The sequence below is a fragment of the Eurypyga helias genome, unplaced genomic scaffold (genome assembly GCF_000690775.1).
Source record: "Eurypyga helias isolate BGI_N326 unplaced genomic scaffold, ASM69077v1 scaffold27234, whole genome shotgun sequence".
Taxonomy (NCBI): domain Eukaryota; kingdom Metazoa; phylum Chordata; class Aves; order Eurypygiformes; family Eurypygidae; genus Eurypyga; species Eurypyga helias.
Genome location: NW_010248557.1, coordinates 1 through 12,538, shown reverse-complemented (window position 1 = coordinate 12,538; position 12,538 = coordinate 1). Strand labels below are relative to the sequence as shown.

The 12,538-nt window shown below is 40.3% G+C and overlaps 1 protein-coding gene across 1 annotated transcript; it reads left to right on the top strand.

The window, feature by feature from the left end:
• The first annotated feature begins 566 nt into the window (after nucleotides 1-566).
• LOC104505059 (phosducin-like protein 2) lies at nucleotides 567-8,451 on the top strand. Its single transcript, XM_010151100.1, has 6 exons — nucleotides 567-715; nucleotides 788-942; nucleotides 2,988-3,078; nucleotides 5,942-6,085; nucleotides 7,682-7,890; nucleotides 8,279-8,451. The coding sequence occupies exons 1-6, from the start codon at nucleotides 567-569 to the stop codon at nucleotides 8,449-8,451; spliced, it is 921 nt and encodes a 306-aa protein (XP_010149402.1).
• Nucleotides 8,452-12,538: the final 4,087 nt, after the last annotated feature.

Sequence of the window (12,538 nt, the reverse complement as noted above, 5' to 3'; positions counted from 1 at the left end):
GACTTCACTGCGTTATTCCAGAATTAGGATCCATTTGCAAACTCAAGTGGTTTTGATGTAGAATTAAAGAAATTCCACTCAAAAGAATAAGTTAGCCTCACCATCTTCCTAACTTCTCCCTCTGGGTTTGTTTCCACACTCAGGGTTATGTTAAAATATGATGCTGAGGTTGCAGTTATGTTGAAAGTAACTCATCATTCAGTGTAGAAGCGGGTTATTGTTCTTAACATCATACTGGCTTGTCATGGGTTGAACTGACCTCTGCACTACTATTCCTGCTTCTGCGAGCTTGGATGAGCAGCTGAACTTCAGGAGGTAGCTGGGACATCTGATGGCCTCAGAGGTGGAAACCAGCTTAAGAAGCCCTTTTCAACTCTTCTTACCCTCTTGTTTTGCCTCTGCAGTTTGCTGTGCCTCCAGATGAACTGGTGCAATTGTTTGTGAACCGAGGATCCAGTTTCATGTGCACAGAACTATCATTTGACCTTCTGCCACACAACACATTATATGGTATTTTATTAAATTAGGTTATTTGTGTAAGTTTTCCCCACGTGGCCTTACACCGCATGACTGACAGCTTCCACTCAAGCAGGCAGTGGGATGAACAGGCCATGGCCAAAGGGCAAGGCAGGGAAGCAGGCCGGCCTCCTTCAGTCGCACCCAGCACCAAGCCACGGCCTGAAGTGGTCCAGACTGAAAGTGCCCTGTGTTTGACGTTTGTTTGCATTTTGCTTATTTTTGCTTGCTTTCTACTTGTTTTCTTCTGAAATGTTTTTAAATGGATCAGTTTTGTCAGCAGTAACCAACATGGCAAACGGACAGGGCCTGCTGCCGCCTCACGGCCTACCCGCCTCACGCTGCCACCGTTAGAAGCCAGTGGCCGTTGCTGCCAGACTAGTGGCCTCGGTGAAGAGATGCAGTGCCCCGAGGGGAGCCATGCAGGTGGGCAGAGAGTCACCCCTGCCCCGAGTTGTCCTGGTGAGGCAGCAGCTGAGAACAAGGGGAATGAGGGACTTGGGGCAGGGACACCAAGGAAATGGGGGATGCTGCAGGTGGGCAGCGGTCACAGCCCAGAGAGGTGCTCGGTGCTGCATGTGGCCTAAGGCAAAGCCATGCCTGCTGGGCCAGGAGAGAAGAAAGGCAAGGTGGCAAGGAGGGCAGGAGCAAAGCTGGCCACTGGAGAGGGAACTAGATGATCTTTAAGGTCCCTTCCAACCCAAACCATTCTAGGATTCTACGTTTATGGAGAATTTGTTTCTCGTCATTCGCCTAAAGAAAAGAACTGCAAATTAAATTTACCAGAAGTGCTATTTACACTTAGGGATTGTAGTTATCCAGTCTGTGGGTCCCCAAAACTGATATATGCATCACCCCTGGAAAAGCTGGTGGTAACTATCATTACCACTGGCAGCAGTGAGAAGTGTTATGAGAAGTTTCCTCACTTGGGCGTGTGGCCTGCTAGTAGAGTAATCCTGCTTGGGTAGTTCAGCGTCACACTCCGAAACCAACTGAGTTAGATCCCTTTTGACATTGCTTGGCTCCTTTGCACTCACCATCAAATATCTTCTGAATTTTTGATGCACATTTTCATTCATTTCATCCGTGCGTATTACTGCAACCTTGAACTAACCACTTCACACCAACTTTTTAAACATTGATTTAACTGTTTGTTAAATATTTGTTAAAGGTTCTACTTCTAATCCATATTTGAGACCTCCTAATGTGTTGTTGTTCTACCACCATTCCAGCAGCAGTCCAGTTACAATAAACAAATTCTTTTAATCTGATAATTTAAGTAGAAATTCACTCTCATAAATACAATGCAGTTCCTTTATCTTTAACATTTAATTAAAATTACCACAAATGTAGACTTAACTCCCTCTGAAGTCCAGTGTTAGAAACATGGTGTACAAAGTAGCTTGTGTTGACACATTAATATTAATCATTCATTTTAAATGAAAGTATTTTTCTTCTGATTCAAGACATGATTTTTATCATAGAATGGTTTGGGTTGGAAGGGACCTTAAAGACCATCAAGTTCCAACCCCTCTGCCATGGGCAGGGACACCTTGCACTAGACCAGGTTGCTCCAAGCCTCATCCAGCCTGGCCTTGAAGACAGCCAGGGAAAACATGTCTATTTTACATGTCTATTCACAGTGTCAATACCTTATTCTTAGCAGTAACATCAAAATACTGATAGAAAAATCTTGCCTGTTTAAAGCTGTATTTCTTTAAGTGTGTTTAAATAAGCAGTGTATAGTTTGGGGTTTCTGAAGTAGGTTTCTATTTATCTTTTAGACAATTTTTTTAGCTGATATTTTGGAGACTGATTATTTTATCTATGCTTACATTTTGAGTTTTCTTTCTCTCTTATGTTCTTGCTGTTTTCTGCTCAGAAATGAAAAATAACAAATGAAAATTCACAATAGAGTGAATAGTCCATGAAAAGGTGTTAGTAATGGTTTCCTTTTGTTACAACCTTAATATATGCCAAAGTGGAAAAGGGCTGGTTTCAGTTAAAAAAGAGGGCACACAAGACTGATTTGTTGATTTAGTTTTGTTCCATAATGTTAAAATAGGATCCAACAATAAATACATTTTTATTTCAAATATTTTCACTTGGTTATTTTAAAAAGGATTCTGATTTAAACATACAGTGTGTTGGTGACAAACATTACAGCACATAACATGTACAGACAGCTAATTTTCATAATTTCATGAAAGAACCAGTCAATATAAGCAAAATTCACAATCTGAAAAAATATTCAGATTCTTGCATTTCTGTATTTTCCTGGACAGTTAATACCTAAATGATTTATTTTTTCTCCCTTACCCAGAGTTATGCCACAGTTGACTAATATCTGAAATTAGCACATCTTTTTCTTTCACTAGTTCCATGCCTGTGTAATACCTGTCATACATTTAAAACATTTGTAGAACCTTCAGAGAACAAAAGGTGACAATTTTTTTGTTTGTTGTTTGTAGTGAAACCATATGAAAGAATGAATCTTGAAGAACTGCAGGAAGCTGAAGATGACTTTGAGGAGGCTGATAGGAGAGCTATTGGAATGTGCAGGTATAGTACTGTACTTCTGTCCAGACTAACAGTACACGTCACTGTTGTACCTGTACATGCTCCTGAAAAATACATGCAGAATCTCTGGAATAGTCACGTCTGCTGAGCGACTTAACTGCCTTTTTTCACCTTCCACTCCTTTACCAGCAGACAGACAGCACTCACATTACTGACCTACTTCGCCCTGGTCGCCAGAGGCAAAGAGAAGCCGTTTACACCATATTTTACTTTGACATTTTGTTTCAACAAAATTATTCCCCTTTGAAAATACTTAATTTAGTCTGAAATCTGGATATTTAAATGAAAAAGCACAGACAGGGCCACCACTGTTGTACCTGCTCGGTTCAGCTGAAGACAGATTGTGCTACAGTGTGTTTAGAGGCACTGCACATCTGAAGTGTATACTCAGCATTTATCTAAGCCACACAACCAAGGATCACCCCGTTTGCCTGACTGTACCCCTCACTCTGCCACCCTGAAGATACTTTCTGCCAGTCTCTAGCAGTTAGAGCAATGATGATAAATGTTCAAAGAATGAAGTTCTGTATCCCATTTTCTCTCTTCTCTTCTGGATAGCATTTTCCGTGGATTTCAAGGCAGGACGAAACAGACAGTTGGTTGTAGGTAACCTTTTTCTATCATGTTGCAGAAGGTCCCAGCATACATGGCTCCAACTTTGTGAAAGATACCAAGTTTGTGTAAAGGGAGTGTGTGCCACCTATACCAGGATGGCATTGCCACTAAAATAAAAACCTGTATTTCACTGCTGGAATCAAATGGTTTAGTATTTTTAATTGATAATGAAATAATCTAAGTATTATGACCAAAATCATAGAATTATAGAATGGTTTGGGCTGGAAGGGACCTTAAAGACCATCTAGCTCCAACCCCCCTGCCATGGGCAGGGACACCTTCCACTACACCAGGTTGCTCCAAGCCTCATCCAGCCTGGCCTTGAACAATTCCAGGGATGGGGCATCCACAGCTTCTCTGGGCAACCTGTTCCAGTGCCTCACCACCCTCTCCGGGAAGAACTTCTTCCTGATATCCAATCTAAACCTCCCCACTTTCAATTTAAACCCATTCCCCCTTGTCCTGTCACTACAGGCCCTTGTAAAAAGTCCTCTCCCAGCCTCCTTGTAGGCCCTGCCTACAGGGCAATATAGATCTGCCTTTTGAACAGCACTGATTTCTGGTACAATATGCTTTCTCAATATATTACTGAAATAAAAATGCAATGCAAAATTAATTACGAATTACAGTTTCACTGTATCACACACTGCAGTTTCTATGCTGGAATGGTGGTAGTTGATAAACTTTTGTGGTTTTGAAAAATGTTTATCAAACCAGCTGTGGACCCCTAATACAATACTGTTGTGTTTGTTTCTTACCTGCAATTAATTTTAATAGCTTTTCTGTTTCTATCTTCTATTTCCTTTTCTTACTTTATGAAAATATTCATTTGAAGTTTATATTGAAGGAAGGCTCAGGGGAGATCTAATCAATGTCTATAAATTTATGAACGGAGGTTATAAAGCAGACAGATCCAAGGCGTTTCCAGTGCTGCCCAGTGACAGGACCAGAGGCAACGGGCACAAACTGCAACATGGGATGTTCCCTCTGAACATCAGGAAACACTCTTTTGCTGTGAGCATGACTGAGCACTGGCACAGGTTGCCAAGGGAGGCTGTGTAGTCTCCATCCTTGGAAATGTTCAGAAGCCATCTGGACACATTCCTGGGCAGCCTGCTCCAGGCTGACCCTGCTTGCACAGGGGGATTGAATGAGGTGACCTCCAGAGGGGCATTCCAACCTCAGCCATGCTGCGATTGCGTAATTCTGTGATGTGCCACATACTGTAGCACCACCTTATTCAGCTATTGCGTGGGAGTACACCAATCATTTTACTTACAGTACCATGCAGAGTGAACATGTTTTATGAATTCAGGTTCAGAAAACTTTGGCACCTTGTACGGAGACTTAGTAATTTTAGCTATGCTGCACATTTGCATGTATATTTGTGTAGGTATTTTAAAAGTTCTCTGCTGAGTTTTGCAGAGCTTTGTACTGTAACTAAGAAAAATGAGACACACAGTTTAAACAGAATAATAAAGCTAATGTGATCAAAACATTTCCTCTGTCTAGATTCTACCCATTCTTGCTGCCTTTGCATTGTTCAAATGACTACAGTATTTCTAATGCTAACACTGTGTATCTAGTGCTGTATTCTCATAGGAAGATAGTAATTCACATAATTATGTAGAAGTTGTGAACATAAGCCCTCATGCATTGTTGCTGGGGTATAATAACATTGCACATAGATTTAATCTTTTTGGAAAAGCCGCTTCTGTAGTGGCTTTCAGTTAGTAAAATTAATAGCTGCTCTTAGTTCAACAAATCTCAGTAAGGCATTTTCCTTTTCTACCTTGCAAGTATTTTTATAGATGAAGGCTGCCATCTACTGGTCTTGCATTCCAATTTTCATGTCTTATTTGAAAGCTGGTAAATATAAGTACTTTTAGTTCTTCCTCAAACTAATCTCATTTTCAGAATCATAAAAACAAGGAGTACCTGCTTTAATTTTTTTTTGCTTTGTCTCAAATGATAAACCCTTGTGCAACATGTTTGTTACCTGAGTTTCCCAAATCTGATATTGATGAACTAAGAAAATGTATTTTAATGTTATCTTATTACATAGAGACACAGAAGCCTTTCTTGCTCTGAAATTATGTTAGAACACCTCAAAATAAAGCGTTAACTCAAAGCATTTATAAAGTAATTGAGAGAAATACAGTAGATATTATTTTTAAAAGCATTTAAAATGTTCCAAAGATGCTTACTGTTATTACTACTTTTTAATTAGGCATGAATGCTTGCAAGAATGGAAATGTCTTCAGAGGAGGCAAAAGTATGGGGAGCTAAGAGAAATCTGTGGAGAGGAGTATGTAAAGGAAGTTACAAATGTTCCAGAGGATGTTTGGGTTATAATTCATCTTTATCGGTCAAGGTAATTACATTCTTGTTTAAGATGTTGAATACTTCAATACAGAGAATTGAACTGGTAATTTAAAAGCAATACCAAGAAAAATGCAATACCATAGTCTAATAAAATAGCAATTGTTTGGAAACAATGGCAACATAGAGCATGGCACCTCCTTGGTTTGTTAATTCACGGTGTGAGAGTTAATCACTTTTATTCAATGACATAAAAGATTTCTTCTGCTGTGTGTGCTCATCACCGTGTCCTGAACCTCACTGAGACTTCTGAACTTCACTGAGGAAGCGGTGTCTGCTGCCTGTGCCAAGGGATGCTCCTTTCTCAGCAGGAGCGCTCCAACAGGATTATTCTACCTTTATTTCCCCATTGACTCGAAAAAACCAAAAGCCTGATAGGAAGAGTCTTGGTTACAAAAATTGAAGCAATCTAGGGAACTTGTTAGTTTATTAGCTCCCCAATAAATTCTCTAACGGCAGCAGAGTTTGTGACAGGATGCAGCAGAAACACCAAAGGACTCCCATGATTAGGTCAGCATATGTTAGCAACTCTCTTAGATCTATTTCAAAAGCATTGAGAATGAGTACAAAACGTTTAATGCATTTTTTAGATTCAACCAGCTTTCTCTTTTCGTTCTTTTAAAGCCTGTTGGGAGGAAGCTTCCTTGATTCTTCTCAATTATCAGGAATTTAGTGTCATTTCCAAGAGTAATAGAACTATGTCAATCAAATAAAATTGTCCAAATTAAAATTATTTAAATTTACTGATCTGAAGAAAAAAATAGCAGCTTTTCTTGCTTTTCTGGAGAACCAATGCTATTTTTTACCTCTGCTAAAAACGAGCCTGTGGGGAGCTCTTAATTCCTTAGGATTGAATACAAGATGTCCAAAGTCTCTTATGGCTAGTGACAAAACTGCCTCGCCTGTCTTTGCCCACGAGAGGGTGCTGCTGGAACTCGTCTGTAACTTGAACTGCAGTTACAATAAGGATCCTGGCTTCTTAAAGGTCAACAAGCTGGAGATGAAGAAAAAACAAAAACCCCAAACCCACTGTTTTTTGGTGGTTTGGTTTTTTTTTTTTTTTTTGGTTGTTGTTTACATAGTGATTGTATAGCAAGTAATAGCTATGAAATTAATGAACAGGCCTACGGTGGTAATATGACTACACAAATGTTTCCTTCACATCAGATTTTACTCAAAGAATGAGAGAGTAATTAAATGTTAAACTGAAAGGCAGTTCAAATAAATTATAAAGTAAAATGTATACCACAGATTTAAAAACATCTCATTTAGACTCTACAATAAACGGACAAAATGAGCTTTAAAATCTTAGTGGAGAACAAAATTGAAGCACACTGCTTGAAGCAGCTGGTAGCTTTACTATTTTATAGACTTACTATGTATTTTCACTTGGACAGCTCTTTAAATCACAATAACCCTAGAAGAAGCTAAATAAAATTTGTGGTGCAATTCTTCTAACAAATTAAAGTAGTAGCAGACTATAGGAAAACGTATGTTTATCCTTCAAAGGCTTTATTTTTAATAAATTTAGTTATTTTACACATCATTTACGCCAGAAGTGTCGTCATCCTTTTTTATTCCTTTCTAGCATCCCAATGTGTTTACTGGTTAATGAGCATCTCAGCCTGCTAGCCACCAAGTTTCCAGAAGTCAAGTTCCTCAAAGCCATTGTAAACAGCTGCATTCACAATTACCATGACAAATGTTTACCCACAATACTTGTGTATCAAACTGGTGAAATGAAAGGCAGGTTCATTGGAGAAGCTGAATGCGGGGGAATGTATCTTAAAGTGGAAGGTATGAGAAACGTTTCAAATTCATTCATGTTACAGAGAATTTCACGTTCTTTGTAATCGTTAGATCTAAGGATCACTGCTTAAAGGTGGAAAAGGGTTTTGCTTGGTTTTGTAGGAAAAAAGTTTACAAAAAGCGAATAATAAATTTATGTACTTCTGTGGTAAAAATACTGGATAACCACGAATATTTTGCAATGTCAGAGTTAGATATTTTCCTGAGAATAAGCTGAGTTGCTGCAAGGATGGCAACATCCTTGGTTTTTGCTACTGTTTTTTGCTGCTGTTTTTTGCTGCTGTTGAGATGAAGCTTGGTCTTTCATAGAAGTCCTTTTCCTCTTAAGTGAGAATTTACTGCAATTACCAGAATAAATTGCAATCTGTTTTTACAGAGCTCGAACAGAAACTAGCAGAAATTGGAGCAATAGGAGCTGACTTGGAAGAAAACCCCACGAAAAACATTAAGAATACGCTGACGCTGCCAGTGAGAAATAGTTCTGCTCATGAGGATGCCAATATGAAAAGCAGTGATGTGATGAAACCACGTTACTTGAGAAAATTTTAATGCAGGTCATCTGTTCTGACATAAATTAGCTCAAATACAGGTTTTCTCCTCATTTGGAAAGCCTGAAATAATTACAAAAGAACCAAAACAAAAGAGAGCTTTTGTTTCACTTGTAAATTTGTTTTGCTTTGATTCGTGGAAGAAAACTAACGTAGTAAAGACAAGCCACACTTACCTTGATATACATACAGATGGCTGTCATGGACACTGAGAGTCTGGGTTCTCCAGTTCATGCAAACTGCCCAATGGAAGGGGAGGGTATTCACTGGTGGGCTCGAACTCATACCTTCTTCCTCCTTTTATCCATCATGGGTGCAAGATACTCCTGTAATTAAATTAAATTAAAGTAATTCTGACTGTCGTGGAACTCTACTCTGCTAAATACCTTCTCAGTTCCCCCCACTGAAAAGGTGACCCAAAGACAGTGATGTGTGTAGCTATATGGAACCAGGATTTGGCCCCGAATCCACTGGCTAACAGCTCCGCTTCTGTGACAAGTGTTCAAGAATTTTCCCCAGGGTCAAGGATAATCTTCCCACTATTTTAGAATACTGACAGTTGGATCAGTTGTTCCTTCCTAACAAAAGTAAGTATATCCATAACAAAATAGAGTACAACTGTAGATGAGCAAAACTACATGTGTGAATGAAGGGACCACGCTCCTGATTCACCACTTTCATTTATTATGAGTAGTGATTGCCCAGAGATGTTGTGGATGCCCCATCCCTGGAAGTGTTGAAGGCCAGGCTGGATAAGGCTTGGAGCAACCTGGTCTAGTGCAAGGTGTCCCTGCCCATGGCAGGGGGGTTGGAACTGGATGGTCTTTAAGGCCCCTTCCAACCCAAACCATTTTATGATTCTATGAATGCAATTTTCCCAGTGAATTCATGATAAAAAAACCCCATCTCATTGTGCTAATGAAGAATTAGTTATGGACAGTTGACATGACTTACAGCATCAGGATGCAGAAAGAAAAATGAAACAGAAACACTTCATGTAAGGCACAGAGATACCCAAGAAAAACAAGAAAATTAACGTCAGCCTTTCCCCCCCCTCCCCCAAGAAGATAAAGCTGCGCTATTAGCAGATGCTCGCTATTAGCAGATGCTCGTTCGCAGATACTACTTGTACAAACCACAGATCCAAGGAGATAACTAGTAGTGGCATTTCAGAGATAACTAACAGCTTATCTGCCACTTCAAACTGGAAAGCTAACTAGTAGTTTTCAATGTAAATAGGTCATCAGTGACTTCAGATAACGCTTCCAGTCACGTCAGGAGAGGATCAGTGCTGGCTGGTATAAAAGGAGTACAAGCAGTCCTCTTAGCAGCAAACTTCCCTCCTGCTGCTGTGGCTGCCCTGAGGCACACAGATACTCAGCTGTGCCAACGCTAGTGTAGTCACATTGGCAGTTACCGGAGTACATCGCCAGATGTGACAGGAAAGGGCCAAACCTCCCCTTTGGTGACCCTTACTTCGCCCAAGTGACCATCATGATTACAGCCATCAGACATGACACAGCAGCAGCAAAATCCAAGGGAATCTGCAGGTCAAAAGCAGATGTTTCTGGTTCTTAGTTACATTGTTTGTAGGAACAAATGTTAATAAACTTTGGTTTACAAAGATTATGTAGATTGTGACAGGCTTTCAGGTCAGCATATTTGTTAAACAGACTGATTTTAGTCTACTGGAGCGATGTGAAATTTAGCTTCAAGACCAACTTCCAACAGATCCTCTTTGGAATGTGTCAGTGAGGATCAAAAAGGAATGTTCCGAGCAGATGACTGTTCTATGGCTCTGAAGTATATCACGCACAAGATGGCAATGACAGTTGTGTAGGAAACATGGCTACACTTCATGGAAGTGCACTGGAAATTTCTGCCTTTCTGGCCCAATGCAGTCCTATCATTCAATAATTCACAAAAGATTTGCTGCTTGTAATTTGGCAACGTCTGAAAATTATGTTGGCTCTCGTAACCTGTGCGAGCGAAACAAAACTATCACTACGCATCAGAGCAAACTCACATTAACAGTAAGAGCCAGAAAAACAGTATTTCTAGGTGGAGAACGGTTGCATAAAACCACCACACCATTTCCAGGCTTTCTGCCCTGTTCCTTCAGGAGCCTTTAAAATACTTTCAAAAGGAAGAAGCATTAAAAAAACCCCTGTCTTGGTTAGGTGGCATGTCATTTCCACAACTACGTCGCCTGCGCGTGACCTTGTCAAATCCTGGAGCGTAGGATGTGCAAGCCACAGGAAGCAACTTGCTACCACAAGGTTGGAGTGGATGGGCGTTATGCCCCTACCCGTGCAAGGTGTGTATGGAGAGACAGTACACTACCTCTACTTTGTCTTTCTGAAAAAATTACTGCTGGTTACTAAAGATCTTGTGGCAAATTTGATACGTACAGCCTGATGCTATTTTTAGCTGCCTGGCTTCTTGGCCATATTCCAGTTCTGGTAATTATGCATTTTTGTTGATAATAATTCCTGCATTTTCTCCTGGATTTTCCATTCTTGATGTATCCTATTATCTGTACTACATTTCATCATAGGTGCATTATCCTTGCATGAGTAATGAAATGATTAGTTTTGTTTACATGACATTTTCATCAACTGAAAGCTAGAGTATTATGAATCAGTAAGGAACAAAAATAAGTGTTTTTACTAATGCTTTTTAAAATTCTTCCAGTGAAATTGAGCTCGTAGATAGCTCCTCAGCAGCACAACTGCTGAAGAGGTTCCTGTCCCTACAATACCTTTGCTTAGGACTTTGGTCACAAGGTGAATCAAATGGGGAAACTGATCTACCTGAAAAGGGAGCCAGAATGAAAAATCCATAAGATTCTGCAGCCAAGTCAAGTTTCTTAATTCATTCTCGACACAAACACTAATTAAGCTTCTACAGATACAAATTTGTATAATGCTTTTAGATATGTGGCCATTTAGGAGATCAACTGAGAAATAAACATCCTTGCAACTGAGAAAGAAAACTGGGAATATTCACATACTATTACCACTAAGCAATGTTTTTATTTTACAGAGAACAGTTTGCTGCTATGTTCTGCTTTGTTCAAAACAGGTTTACGCTAACATAATCACTGCACATTTAAGTATATTCCAGTCCTGCAGTAGGCAGTATGGCTGGAATTCGTTACAGTTGTACATAAAGCCTGTGCAGTATCAGCTGATCTGTGATTAACTCGGATACCTGTATTCATTAGGTGGACTGTTTCACAACTGCAAAGTCAGTAATACAGGCACATCTTACAGGTTTGAAAAGCTTTACCAGCACACAAACACAAGAATGCTGACTTTTATTACCAGAGAGAGTCCTACAAATTCCAACTACAGCTATGTCTGTACATTTTTCTGAACGGATCTACACCTCCTCACTGTGTAGTCTGCTTAACACTTTGACCCCACGCTGAGCGCTTCAGTCATTCAAAATTCACAACTACTCTTTTACCTTGCAGGCACACATAAAAAAAACCAACCCCAAACTCTAAGGATTACCAAATGAGAATGAACTTAAATTGCTGCTTTACAGTCAGAACGCAGGAAACTTACTGCTGTGAGCTTTTCCTTCCGGTCATCCAGAAATCTCGCAGACCTCAACAGCCAACATTAGTACACTGTAACACAAATCGTACAAACCGTGCGATATTAGTACAGCATTTTAAAAGCTGTAGGATATTATTAGGTGTTGAGGATTTTAAACTCAGCTAGGGTAATTTCTTATTTTTACCGTTAGGTAAGATTACTTCATAACAAGCATTGTACACAGACGAACGGGCTGAGACAGCCAAGTCTGCCACCACCAGGCCGGGTTGCTTGTATTCCAAAATGACCTGTGGTGGCACGTCCGTTCCCAGAGAGTATCCTTGGTGCTGCTTATTCCCTTCTGGAAATGAACGTATGAGCGGGTACCGGGTCACACACGCAGGCACTGCCCGGCACGGCACTTGCTTCTTCAGGAGGAAAGCGCCTCCCTTCAGCGAGGCCCTTCCCGGACCCCGCGCTCGCCGGCAGAACCAGGCCCAGAGCATCCCGCTCCGGGCAGCGGCGGCGGCCCCTCCGACCTCC